The following is a 12,275-nucleotide window of genomic DNA, read 5'->3' on the forward strand; positions in this document are numbered from 1 at the left end:
CAAGACATAGGAGCTGCTGAAAACTAAGCCTTAGTATCTAAATTTATCTTATCATATCTAATCTAGATATCTAAGATATATACATAATTAAGGAATAATAAGATGATAATTAGTAGAGTTTTTCTCTAATTGCTAATGGGCCTAATTGGGCCTAGGTCCACAAATCAAAAGTCCATTTTTAGGCCAGCTTTCTGTGATATCATTTTGTTGGCCTAGTTTCCGTAATGTCATTTCGATCTTGCAATCAATCAAATTAAAAATGAAAATGCCAATATCTAAAGGTGCCAATGGAAATGATGCAGACATAGACCCTGCCTCTCCGCTGCTGATTTTTGTTTAGGAGGTTAGGATAATTCATTTGGGTCGTTCTTGCATTCCGCCAGAGCGTTTGGAAGATTCATAATCTTCTTTTTCATAGTTTATTATTGTCTCGGGTGCTTAATATAAAAATTAGTTGAATAATTTGAGTAAATTAAAAAATTTGTTAAGTTATTTATTTATAATAATTATGTGTTGTCTTTCTAAAATACTCTTACTAATTATACGTATTAACTAAAAGAATCATTTGATTGAACAATTAACATGTGTAACTGTTACAATTATTATTTTAAAAAAATAGATAAATATAACAGTGAAAGTAAATTAGAAACGTATAGTTAGGACCAAATTGTAAGTCAAATTAGCTATTATATTAAGGGCCGAAATTGGCGAACATCATGGATTTGTCAAAATCATATTAAATACCACATGAGAGAATTAAATAAATAACCCTTAAAATCATCAAATTAATCTAAAGTCCTAACAGATTTCATTACAAGATATTCCACTTGTTCAATTACTAAATTGTCCACATCTTTTTTTGTTTTTTAAGTATGCATTGACAACTACAAAGATAATCATAAACAACCTAAGGTACAATGATTAACAATTATTGTGACATGTATTAACAATACATTTTCAGCGCATCACAAAGATTTAATACATAGGTTATCATTACATCTTAGGTTGTTAACAACTACTCTTTTTTATTGTCAATACATACTTAAAAAATATAGGCAATTTAGTAATTGAACAAATAATTTTTTTTACAATGAGTTCCATTAAAACATGATTAATTTAATAATTTCAAGAAATTTTTTTATTTAATTCTTTTGAGTTAGATCTTGATACAATTTTTCTCTTTTTTGAGAGGAAGAATTGCAATAGTGTCGTAGAAAGGAAATAATTGTCAAAATATCTTAATGACAAGTAAGAAAATATTATATTTTACTTTGAAATTTGTCCTATTTTCAGTCGAGTTCGGTAAATATCTTTGAACATTTTTGGCCTCGCAATGCTTGAAATGAAGAATTTGTCAATTTTTAGGTGGAAGCTTATATATATGTGGAAGCGTTCTAATCTCTATTCGCGAAACAATTTGACTTCCTTGATTACTCTGTGAAGATCAAGGAGGGATTGTAATCTATTTCCTCATCAGTATTTTGACTTTTGATTGCTCTACGAAGATCAAGAAGAACAAAAGATCCAGCGTCTCAATCTCCTCTCCTGGGTCCTCTTCAATTGACACCCTTTTGGTCTTGGAAAAAGTACGATGCACATTACTTGTTTATATTTCTGTTTCATTGCTTTCAGCCATTTGTATTCATTACGCTTATTTTTTCTTCTTCGGTTTGTTGCAATAGACGTTATTTTGGCTCTTTCTTTTGGTCATAGTTGGCAATTAGCATATTATTTTCTTCGATTTCTCTTTGGATTCATAGATGCGGCTCTTTCTGTTTCTTAGAGCAACCAAAGCTGATAAAAAAAAGGATGTATCCCATTTCACATTAAGGGCTAGATTTCTCCATGAATAAGTTATGGGAGCCTTGGGAAAATAGGAGCAGGCTTGATGTTTTTCCTGCTTTTTAATGACACTCCATTGGTAGGCATCAGGAAAAGAAATGTAGCTCCTCTACCTCCTCACCGCCTCCCAAAAACCCTTTGCTGTTGTGTGTGTGTGTTTTAAAAATCTGATTATGTGAAAAATCGAAGAATGAAAAACTAAAATAACTATTGGCTGCTGGTCTGTTTGTTTGAAGCCATCATGATATGAGCTGTCCATCTTTCGCCGATTTGCCATTTCCGGGACTAACTTTTCACCCAGGTTTTGAATTATTTGATAATTTGCTGCCCATGTTTTTGCAAAGACAGTTGAAATGGTCTATGCTATCACTAAAGCTGTTGAAAATCTAGTGCTTTGGTTGACATTTCTGTGCTCGAGGTCACTCTTGTATTAATTAGTTGAATGATGGACAAAATTGTTGCTTAAGGAAGACTTTCCTTCTGGTCCTATTCATTACTTGTATTCACTAAACTGTTGCTATAATTCCTATAATAGAGTCATCAGGTAGGTTGCATGGAGGCCTGCACAGTAATGACTTACGCTTTACATTTGTGTACTATTTTTATTACAATAAGGACAATGGGAAATGCTCAGCCCACAGTACAATATAATACGCAATTTTTATTCAAGGAAGTAACAAGTATTAGTGAAGTGATATTTGCATGCGTCTAACAGTGGGGTTACTATGAAGTTGGTGGATGGTGAGCAAGAATTTGTCCTCACAAACCATTTTGGAGGATTATTAGGTGCGTTTGATTAAATTAAAGCATTAAACTTGTTACCTTGGGTACCTGTGATGTAGAAAATTTCATTTAGGATTGGGTAGTTTTTTCTGGATTCCACTTTGGGCCTACCCCTATGGATAAACTAAGGGCATGCTTGTTATATTTGCAGATAATTTGAGGAGCATTTTGGAGCTTACTTTTTTCTTGCTCTCTCTTTTCCTAGCTACAATTGATGTTGAGCGAATTCTCACACCCCACTGCTGTTCTCTTTTTCTCCCTAAATAATTTTTTAATGAAAAATGTATTATTTGGATCTATTATTCTGTGTTAAATCTTGATATAATTATAGGTTAAATTTGGAAAAATCTTCTTAGTTGTATATCTGTACTAAATATTTTCATTTTGGAACTATAGATGGTGGACGGAGGCCCAGGCTACACAATTGATGAAGCTCTAACTGCCATGGGTTTTGGAAATTTCCAATTACTTGTGCTTGCTTACGCTGGCCTTGGCTGGATTGCTGAAGCAATGGAAATGATGATACTCTCTGTTGTAGGCCCAGCAGTTCAATCTGCATGGAGTCTTTCCCCTCAGCAAGAGAACCTAATAACTAGTATAGTTTTTGCTGGCATGCTAATGGGGTCTTACACATGGGGTATTGTTTCAGATAAGCATGGAAGAAGGTATGCGCCCTTTTCTTCTTAGTATCTAGTCTATGCATTAATTAAATGGCACCTCTTTCTGTGAAATATGTGAAGGACATGGTGAGAATAGGGGTGTTTGAATCTGTTAGATTCCATATGTTTAGTATTCTTTTGGGTAAGCCCTAAAGAGTTAAACAGGGCCTGGGGCTATACTCAGTTTTTCTTGCAATGTTATTGGTACTGCTTTATAATACGGGGAAGATGACATTTGAAGACCCTCTAAAAGAAATTATTACATTTAAGAACCACAAATTATTGAGATCTCAATAAAGGACCATGATCCTTAGCTCAAATTAAAAATAAATTGAGTGGACTAAAATGCTTTTTTTTATCAAAACATTAAAAGTTTCCTACTAAAGCCTTGTTTGGAATCACAATTAAAAGCACTTATAAGTACATTTCATGTAAGTCAAAACAAAATTCTTTTAACATGCTTACCTCATATTTCATAGATTACGATTAAAAAACTGTTTATAAGCCATTCCAAATGGGCTCTAAGTTATAGTGTTTTCTCAACTGATTCTCCATGTTATTTCCAACCTACCTTTGTTCTTTCAGTAGGCTGGAAATGCATGGGGTGTCGATGGGGAGGAAAAGATAACTCAGCCGGAGATTGAAAATGCCAAAGGTATGGAAATACGTGGAGTTTCAGTCAGAGAAACAACGTAACTCTATAAGAAACTATAATGTTTTATTAAAAGGGGCATTTTAGTCAGCTCAATTTATTTTTAATTACAGTCAAGGCAATGGGCTTTTGTTGAAATTTCAATAGCTCGTGGTCTTTTATTATAATAAAGTCCCTCAAAGGGTTCTCTAATGTCATTTTCCCTACAGCAATATATTGGAAGTGATGCCCAGTATTTTTGCTTGTATCGTGCCTAGCTATGCTGAGTGAGATGTCTTTTAATTCCACCCAAAGAGAAAGACAAGCTCTTTTAGAGTGCTTAGAAGCTGGAGATTAAAAATGTGAGTGTCCGGATACTGCATAAGCCTTACCACAGACAACATGGGCATATATCAAACTTGATAAAATTGTCTTTTGCTGTCTTTGAAATAAGCAAGTTATGGTCTTGTGCATAATATATGCTGAGGGGGAGATTTTAAAAAATTGAGGATGAAAAACCCAAACTCTTGGGGAACAGCAAACTTTTCATAGAGAAAGGAAATGGAAAGGAGAGACAATCTGGCTTTTCCTCTCCTTGCTTCTTCATTTTCATTTCTGGCACTAAGGAATCCTTAACAATCACCCTAAAGTAACATCGGAGTAAGATTCTGTTTAACGCAATAGATTGCTTACTTTCAATCCTGCTGTTCCGAGGAGTACTTCAATGCTCATGAAGAGGTAGAAGTTCTCTTGTTTGATGTTATTAAGATCTTTAATGGGTTGAATATGTCTTTCATTTACGCTAGTAGATTTATCTATTTATACTTTAACTTTTAATTCTGTGTTACCTCAACGTATACTTAATTTAATTTGTTTACAGTGGCTTATGTTAATTTTTAAACGTGTTCATTGTGCCAGCTGCAATTATTTAAGTGTAATTGCTGGTTGTTTAATTATTCTCTCATAAAATTAATATGTTTTTTTTTGTGGAACGAGCACAGACATTTTTTGATCTTACCAGTTTCTGTTTTCATTTTGTGCTGGTTCTCTGTTTTGTGATTAGAAAATAGTTTGTATGAATGTTTTCTTAAACTGCATACAACTGTTGGTGTGTTCATTTAGCATTATCTGCCATATAATTTTTTTTATTCTTTAATTTATTTCAATTCTTTCAGGAAGGGGTTTCTTATCCCAGCTCTAGTTACTGCTATGGCTGGTCTCCTGAGTGCCTTTTCGCCTAGTTATATATTTTTGGTTATCTTTCGTGGCATGGTTGGTGTTGGTTTGGGAGGTGGCCCTGTATTAGCATCTTGGTTTCTGGAGTTTGTTCCAGCATCCAGCAGAGGGACCTGGATGGTTGTGTTTTCAGCATTTTGGACTCTTGGAACAATTTTGGAAGCATCACTTGCATGGGTAAGGATATTTATTTTCCTTGTAAAAAGGAATTTTAAAATATCTTATCCTATCTATTGATCTTAAATTCCTAACCGTCTTCTTTTTGTTGCTATGTATTTTAGAAAGGTGACTGAGTTGTTATATTATATACATTAAATTGTGGGGAAACAGATCAGAAATCAAGTATGTCTTTTACTTCTCTAGTTTTAAGGATTTTGCCCCCAAAAGAGAGCATGCTACTGGGTGTATACCTCAAATTTTATTCATGGTCTGGAAGGAGACAAAAATTTCTCAACGCTAATGCTTAAGCTGTTGCTGAAAGTTGCTTGTGTTCTCCTTTAGTGTCTGACTTACTTTTAACTATTATGGTCATGTTTCTTTCGGAAGTTTAGAATTGCGTATTGAAGATTTCAGGCACTAGTAAGAAAGCTGGTGGGTGCCCTGGGGTGTAAGCCAAGTAGTGGAAACTTGTTAAAAGAAGGTTGAGTGGGTTACTTTTGGGAAGTCAGCCAGTCACTTCTAGAAGTTATCTCTTTTTTTTTTTAGACAAGCTGGCAAGGAATCATATAATACATACAGCATAGTCTATGTTAGGCCCCACGTGATACAAATAAATAATTTTCTAGAGGTCTTTGACACGAACCTGTATAAGAAACCATATCTTGAGCCTTATGGAAGCCTTTGACAGCATGATTTGTGCTGCCAATTGCTGTAGAGAGAGGCTGTAATCCATCAGTGCATGGGGTTTGTTACAACAAGGTTGATGTGTTGTGCGTGGATTCCAGCTGTGATCTGGTCAGTCTTGGTAAGTTGATCAATGCTTGCCAATGAGATGGATGTTGCACGAGCTGGTACATGGACAGATAGCAGTAGTCGAGACGGCATGTGACATGAGCTTCATGTCAGACGGCAGCAATATTCCGAGGATGCACTGATCAGAGCCTTCTGAACCTGCTTGAGTTGGAGGATGTGCACATGGAGCCCATTGTGGACAATGCTCAAGGAAGCTTACTGACAGTGACAAGAATGAGCACTCGGTGACAAACAAAAATGGAATGATACAAAAGCATGTGTTTCATATAAGAAGAGGGTATATAAGAAGAGGGTATATATACAAAAAGGGATGGGCCTAGGTAATTATGGCTTATTGAGAGCCTATCAATATGGCCTACCTACACAATCTATCACTGAAGTTTTTTTCCTTTAGCATACTCTATATATAATCTATAATGTAGATAATAACAATCCTATTCTAATAATAATGGTCACATTTGGGAAGGAAAATAGAAAATGAAGTCCATCGGAAAAAGAGCTTAAGGCTCTAATTCTAGGGTAAAATGTCTGGAATTCTAGTTGTTGTATTAAATGAGGCAAAATTAATAGGAATTTATAGATACAAGGAAGGCTACTCTAGGACCCAAAATATCTGTTCAGGATAGTAGGGACTAATGAAATATCTGATACAGATCTGTGCATAAATTCTACTACCTATGTCTCAAAATATAAGGCATTTTTTTATGCTTCAATGTACAAGGCATTTTACAAGTTTTAAGGAAAATTAATATCTTTTTAATCTAAAATGCCCCTAGGAGTATATTGAAATTACTTTCCTCTACTTCATTAGGTCTACTTACTATGCATTAAGTAAAAGCAAAATTGGAAATTTTTTAAATCTTAACCATCTAGCTACTTTTCTTGGCGGGTATGTGTTAGGTAAAATTGCTTTACATTTGAAACAAAGGTAGTAGGATATAGCTAAAAAGGTACATTGTTCACGGGGATTTCTATCACCTTTAACAAGTTTTGTTACTCAACTTGAGGTTTTAACGAAGAAAAGTATACATTATAGCTTAGCTGAAATTTAATTTAATTTGAAGGATAGGGTATGTAGGATTGAACTTCTAATTGCTTGATTATGGAGACTTCATATTATATCGATTGATACTTTTTTATTTGCAATTGGCCAAAAGATTAAAGGTCACATCTCAATCTAAATGACTTGTGTTTAGCCTTCAGCACTAAATTTCTGAGGTGGACACTATTATGATTGTTTGTTTCATGTGAATGACCAAACTGAGCACAGACATGTTCTTCTAATTCAATGTTTCTTGCAGTTGGTCATGCCAAGATTGGGTTGGAGATGGTTACTTGCATTATCTTCCCTGCCATCACTATTCCTTCTCCTGTTCTACAGAATGACTCCTGAGTCACCAAGATACCTATGCTTAAAGGGCAGAACTACTGATGCAGTCAATATTTTGGAGAAAATAGCAAAAATGAATGGAACGAAACTACCTCCTGGCATCATTACTTCTGATAATCAAACTGATCTGGACAGTATTAATGCAGAAGAAACAAATTTACTCTCACCAAAAGATGGAGTTGGACCTACTAAAGAAATGGATAATAACTTTGGGGGAGTTTCATCATTTTTAACACTTCTTTCATCAAAATTGGCAAGGTCAACCCTTCTCTTATGGGTTGTGTTCTTTGGTAATGCTTTTTCATATTACGGCCTTGTTTTGCTGACCTCAGAATGGAACAATGGACGTAGTAAATGCACCTCACCTAGATTGCAGTCAGAGAACAATGGTGTTAGCTACAGAGATGTTTTTGTTGCTAGTTTTGCAGGTATTAAAATTAAGATAAACTGCTACTACTTCCGCTAGGAGATACTTGGATTGCAGAAACATTTTCTTATTATTGAAAAAAAAAACACAATGGTTTATAGGAAGAATTGGTTCCAAATAGAATATAATGGCACTATGCAATCCATTTAATAGAACGAAACTTTTATTGTTGAAAACAAACGCAAACCTTCCTCAAAGTCAAACAATGACCAAAATATCCTAAAGGATAATATCGATTTTCCATTGAAAATATAACTATAATAAATGTATTTTATGAACTTTTATTTTGATATTATTATTATGTCCTGAAAATACATTATTTCAAGTTATTTTGAATTTAGAAAGTGACTGTTTTATATCGATCAAGTAACTATTTATTTTTTATGCAAGACAATTACATATGTTTTGATCATAATAGGTGTAATTGTAACTTTTTTTACTTTTTTTTTTTGTTGGGGGGGGTTGTAAGTGAGGTTGGTGTTGTGCATCTTGTATTTCCAGAGGAAGAGACTAAATTTTTAAAAAAACATCTTCCTGAGGGACTAATATTTACTCCAAATATTACTGTTGACTTATTTCAGAGTTATATTGCTCCATCATTGGAGGAAGATGGATGACTGATACATGATTATGTTTTGTGAATAGAGCTACCTGGGCTCCTCTTGTCCGCTGCAGCAGTAGATAAAATCGGTCGTAAGATCTCAATGTCAGCTATGCTCTTCGTCTATTGCATTTTCCTTCTACCACTAGTTTTTCACCTGCCTGAAGGTCTAGCAACAGGGCTTCTGTTCGGAGCTCGCATATGCATCACTGGAAGCTTCACTATTGTGTACATATATGCTCCAGAGGTAACAACTTATTCGAAGTGAAGGGAATTGATTTTGAATTATTTAAAAGGATATAAGAGTAGTCTAAACATAATTATAGAATGCAGAAGTTCCAGGATAATGGCACTCTTATATTCATTATAAATGCATAATTCATATCCAGAGTCTTGACTAGTTTTCACAGCGATCCCACTTATTATCACATTTTGTGATTATTTAATTTGTCCTAATTGTTTTTACCGCTAATTTGCTTTCGAAAAGTTTTGGCTGCTCGGGACTGGCCTTGGTCCATAACTCTCTGTGATGTAAATGGTAACGTTATATAACACCATGCTCATGGTATTTTGATGTGATCTAGATATAATATAGTTGATTGATCAGAGAATAGAGGTAGAGAAAATTATTTCCCCCTTGAATTAGTTTTTTTATGCTTGCAATTGAGGAGGCCTCTTTTATTCTTTTTTTTCTTTTTTGGATAAAATGATCAAAATTAAGGAGGTTTCTGTTTATAGACGTGGGGCAAATACTATTTTACAACATAGCTAAGATAAATTTACAATAATTCTCTTTATTTACATCAATAAAAAATAAAATAAAATCTTCATGCTTCCATACTCTCCTTCAAGCTATGGAGTATATTTCAATCATTCCCAGCTCAGATAAGTGAGTATCAAAATGGGTTTTTGAAATAGCTTTGGTAAGGACATTAGCTGTTTGTTGCTATGGAGGTCTATATTCCATCTTGATGTCTCCCTGTTCTATTTTTTTTTAATAAACTTGTTTAGATCCCTATAAATCAGGGATTTGTGAAATTATCATTTATGTGAACTGCAGATATACCCAACATCAGTCAGAGCAACTGGCGTTGGAATTGCAAGCTCAGTGGGCAGGATTGGTGGAATGCTATGTCCGTTGGTGGCAGTGGGTTTAGTGCATTATTGTCATCAAATTGCAGCTGTGCTTCTCTTTGTGATGATTGCCCTTGTTTCTGGAATATGCGTAATGCTCTTTCCTGTTGAGACCATGGGCCGAGAACTTGTAGATAATGAGTCGGAGCTCAGTAAAGATTAATGCATCACAGAAGCAAGGTCTGTCATTGCCTTGAACTTTATAAAGTTATGATAAATTTATCTTAGCCCTTAATCTTTCTGTTGCCTGAAGATAGTCAGCCTTTTGTTGTTAGGAGAGCAATGAAATATGCTTATGAGCTCCTGATCTAACCCAATCAAGCGTTATAAAGATGAGGTTATCCTGTTCTTTTAAAATGAAGGTATAAACAAGAAATGTCGTCATAATTTGCCACAAACTGTAAGAGTGATTGGAACCGTAGGCACTGGCTGAAAATAGGCAGGTGTCTGTCGAGGAATTGCAATCATTCGTTGAATGATGCCATTTTGATTTGGGAATTAAGCTTCATAATTGAGATTGTAAGGTTGTTCACCATATTAATTTACGATTCTAATTTAATCTTTTTCCCATCTTCAAATATTTCATGTTTCAGACAAGTTGGCATGATGAAGTTCTTTGTCCGCTTGGCATGACAATTAAATAAAATCTAGAACACAATTGTGTTGTATCAAACCAAGAGATGCACTTTTTACCGCATAAGATTGAAAGTGTTTCTTCTAAATATTAATGGAACTTCACAATCGTGTCCCTTTTACTTGTTTGTAGATTTATAAATATAATGAAGGATGGACAATGTGGCTGTGCGGAAGCCACCTGGACTTGGCCCTGTAGAGTGGGAATGGAAGATGGTGAGGGGATGACGTCTGACAACATCCAAATGAAACAGCAAGATTTTGTTTTTTCATCTGAAGACGAAGGCATTTTGGTCATTGAGAAACTAAGAAGCATTAGTTTCTTGACCACATTTGTATTTTTACACGGTTAGGATTGCATTTGGGACGGAGACAGATGTATTGTTTTGTTCAGATGTTAAGAGTTTGTAGATAGTGCGATGTATTATAAATTTTACAAATATATAAATTTAGGAGCATTCATCCCCCTCAAATGATATTTTATAAGGATTGTCTATGATATTATCACTATGAATTTTATTTTTCCTACCGGTCTGTAATTTGAAAATTTTTCAATATATTCCTTCACATTTTATCCGATTATTTTTAGTTTTGTCATGGTTTGTATTGTAGTGAACCGCCTGAAATGATACAAAACTGAAAAACCATGCAAAGCAGTGAATGATCAACTGCACGATATGATTCACTAATTCAACAACGGTTTACATTGAAAGGATTTTAGGTATTGACCTTATTAAGATTAGTGTTATGAAAACTAGACTTTTTTTTTTTCTAGGTACAAATATCTTCCTGTTAAAAATAATCCTATTTGAAACATTGTCAAGCATTAAATGTGAGTTGTGGACATCTCTTTTAACAGGAATTTGAACTTTTATTTATTATATTATGAGGGACTATTTCTTTCTACTAGACTCAATGTATTATTGGCTTCATTTAAGCATCAGTCCATTCATTAGTTGAATTGCATTTATTGAGTGTGATAGACATGATGTTTTAATATTTGAAAGACAAAGAAGTAACAACTTGTTTATATAAAAATAAAAACAATTTGTTTTATTTTAAAATTTATTGTCCGGACATATTAAAAATATGACTTGTTTTATTTTAGAAATTCTTCCCTATACATAATGAAAATATAAATAACAATTATTTTTTTATTTTAAAAAGTGATTTTTGTTTAGAGGTATAATTGATTGATGATCACTGATTGATAATTGATTGTTCATGGCAATAAAATTAGTCAAAATTAAATTGATATATTTTTAATAATTCATATCAATACATATATATATATATATATATATATTATATTATATATCAGCCTGAGAATGCAAAGGGTAGACAATGTGCAAATTAGACCGCATCATCTTTTCAAGTAACTGGTTATGCTCCTAGCAAGAAAGGAGAAGTAACAAACTATAATTGCATTGGAGCTATATGTCATTTTATTATGAAATAAAGAAACAATTAAATCCATTCCAAAATAGTTTAACTATAAGAGTCACTTATTAATGATACTACCTCCTCTAATTATAAAAACTACTTAAACTATTTTGAGTATATTAAGGTAATTAGTTAAAATAGTTATATACTTACATGTAATAAATATGAATTGATTTTTCTAAAATACCTTTTTTTAATCATGACTATTATTACATGAAAACTCCTCAACATATATAATCAATAGGAATACTTTGATAAATAAATTATAAATTTGGGAGACAAAGGCATTTTATTTTTTTGCTTCAATAAACAAAATAATTAATGTCTTCTATTTAAGACCAAATCCCACCTTCAACTTGTTCTCGTACTACCTCCCGTCTTAAAATAAGAACTAGATAACTAATTTGTAAAAATTAAGAAAATTAGTTAAGTTAATTATTTATAATAAATGAGTATTATTTTCTTAAAATATGTTCTTGTTAATCATGTACATAATAATGGAAACATTTAAATAAGTACAATCA

General features: G+C 33.3%; 1 protein-coding gene across 2 annotated transcripts; it reads left to right on the top strand.

Moving 5' to 3' along the window:
* The first annotated feature begins 1,365 nt into the window (after positions 1-1,365).
* On the top strand, positions 1,366-10,836 carry LOC114746951 (organic cation/carnitine transporter 7). Of its 2 annotated transcripts, none has more exons than XM_028935227.1 (7): positions 1,366-1,586; positions 3,022-3,290; positions 5,091-5,328; positions 7,425-7,941; positions 8,586-8,788; positions 9,602-9,855; positions 10,442-10,836. In XM_028935227.1, exons 2-6 carry the CDS (start codon positions 3,022-3,024, stop codon positions 9,836-9,838), a joined length of 1,464 nt encoding a protein of 487 aa, XP_028791060.1. In that variant the 5' UTR covers positions 1,366-1,586; the 3' UTR covers positions 9,839-9,855; positions 10,442-10,836. The 2 variants fall into 2 exon arrangements, with proteins under 2 accessions (XP_028791060.1, XP_028791061.1); XM_028935228.1 differs by lacking the exon at positions 1,366-1,586 and adding an exon at positions 2,509-2,628.
* Positions 10,837-12,275: the final 1,439 nt, after the last annotated feature.

The sequence above is a fragment of the Neltuma alba genome, unplaced genomic scaffold (genome assembly GCF_004799145.2).
Source record: "Neltuma alba isolate B1F8T4 unplaced genomic scaffold, ASM479914v2 tig00005158_pilon, whole genome shotgun sequence".
NCBI lineage: Eukaryota > Viridiplantae > Streptophyta > Magnoliopsida > Fabales > Fabaceae > Neltuma > Neltuma alba.

Bases quoted from the DNA above. Each gene is read 5' to 3' on its own strand.
- LOC114746951 (XM_028935227.1), top strand. From the start codon at position 3,022: ATGGTGGACGGAGGCCCAGGCTACACAATTGATGAAGCTCTAACTGCC. The intron at 5,329-7,424 runs GTAAGGATATTT...TGTTTCTTGCAG, and splicing joins TGGAAGCATCACTTGCATGG to TTGGTCATGCCAAGATTGGG. The intron at 7,942-8,585 runs GTATTAAAATTA...TTTTGTGAATAG, and splicing joins TTTTGTTGCTAGTTTTGCAG to AGCTACCTGGGCTCCTCTTG.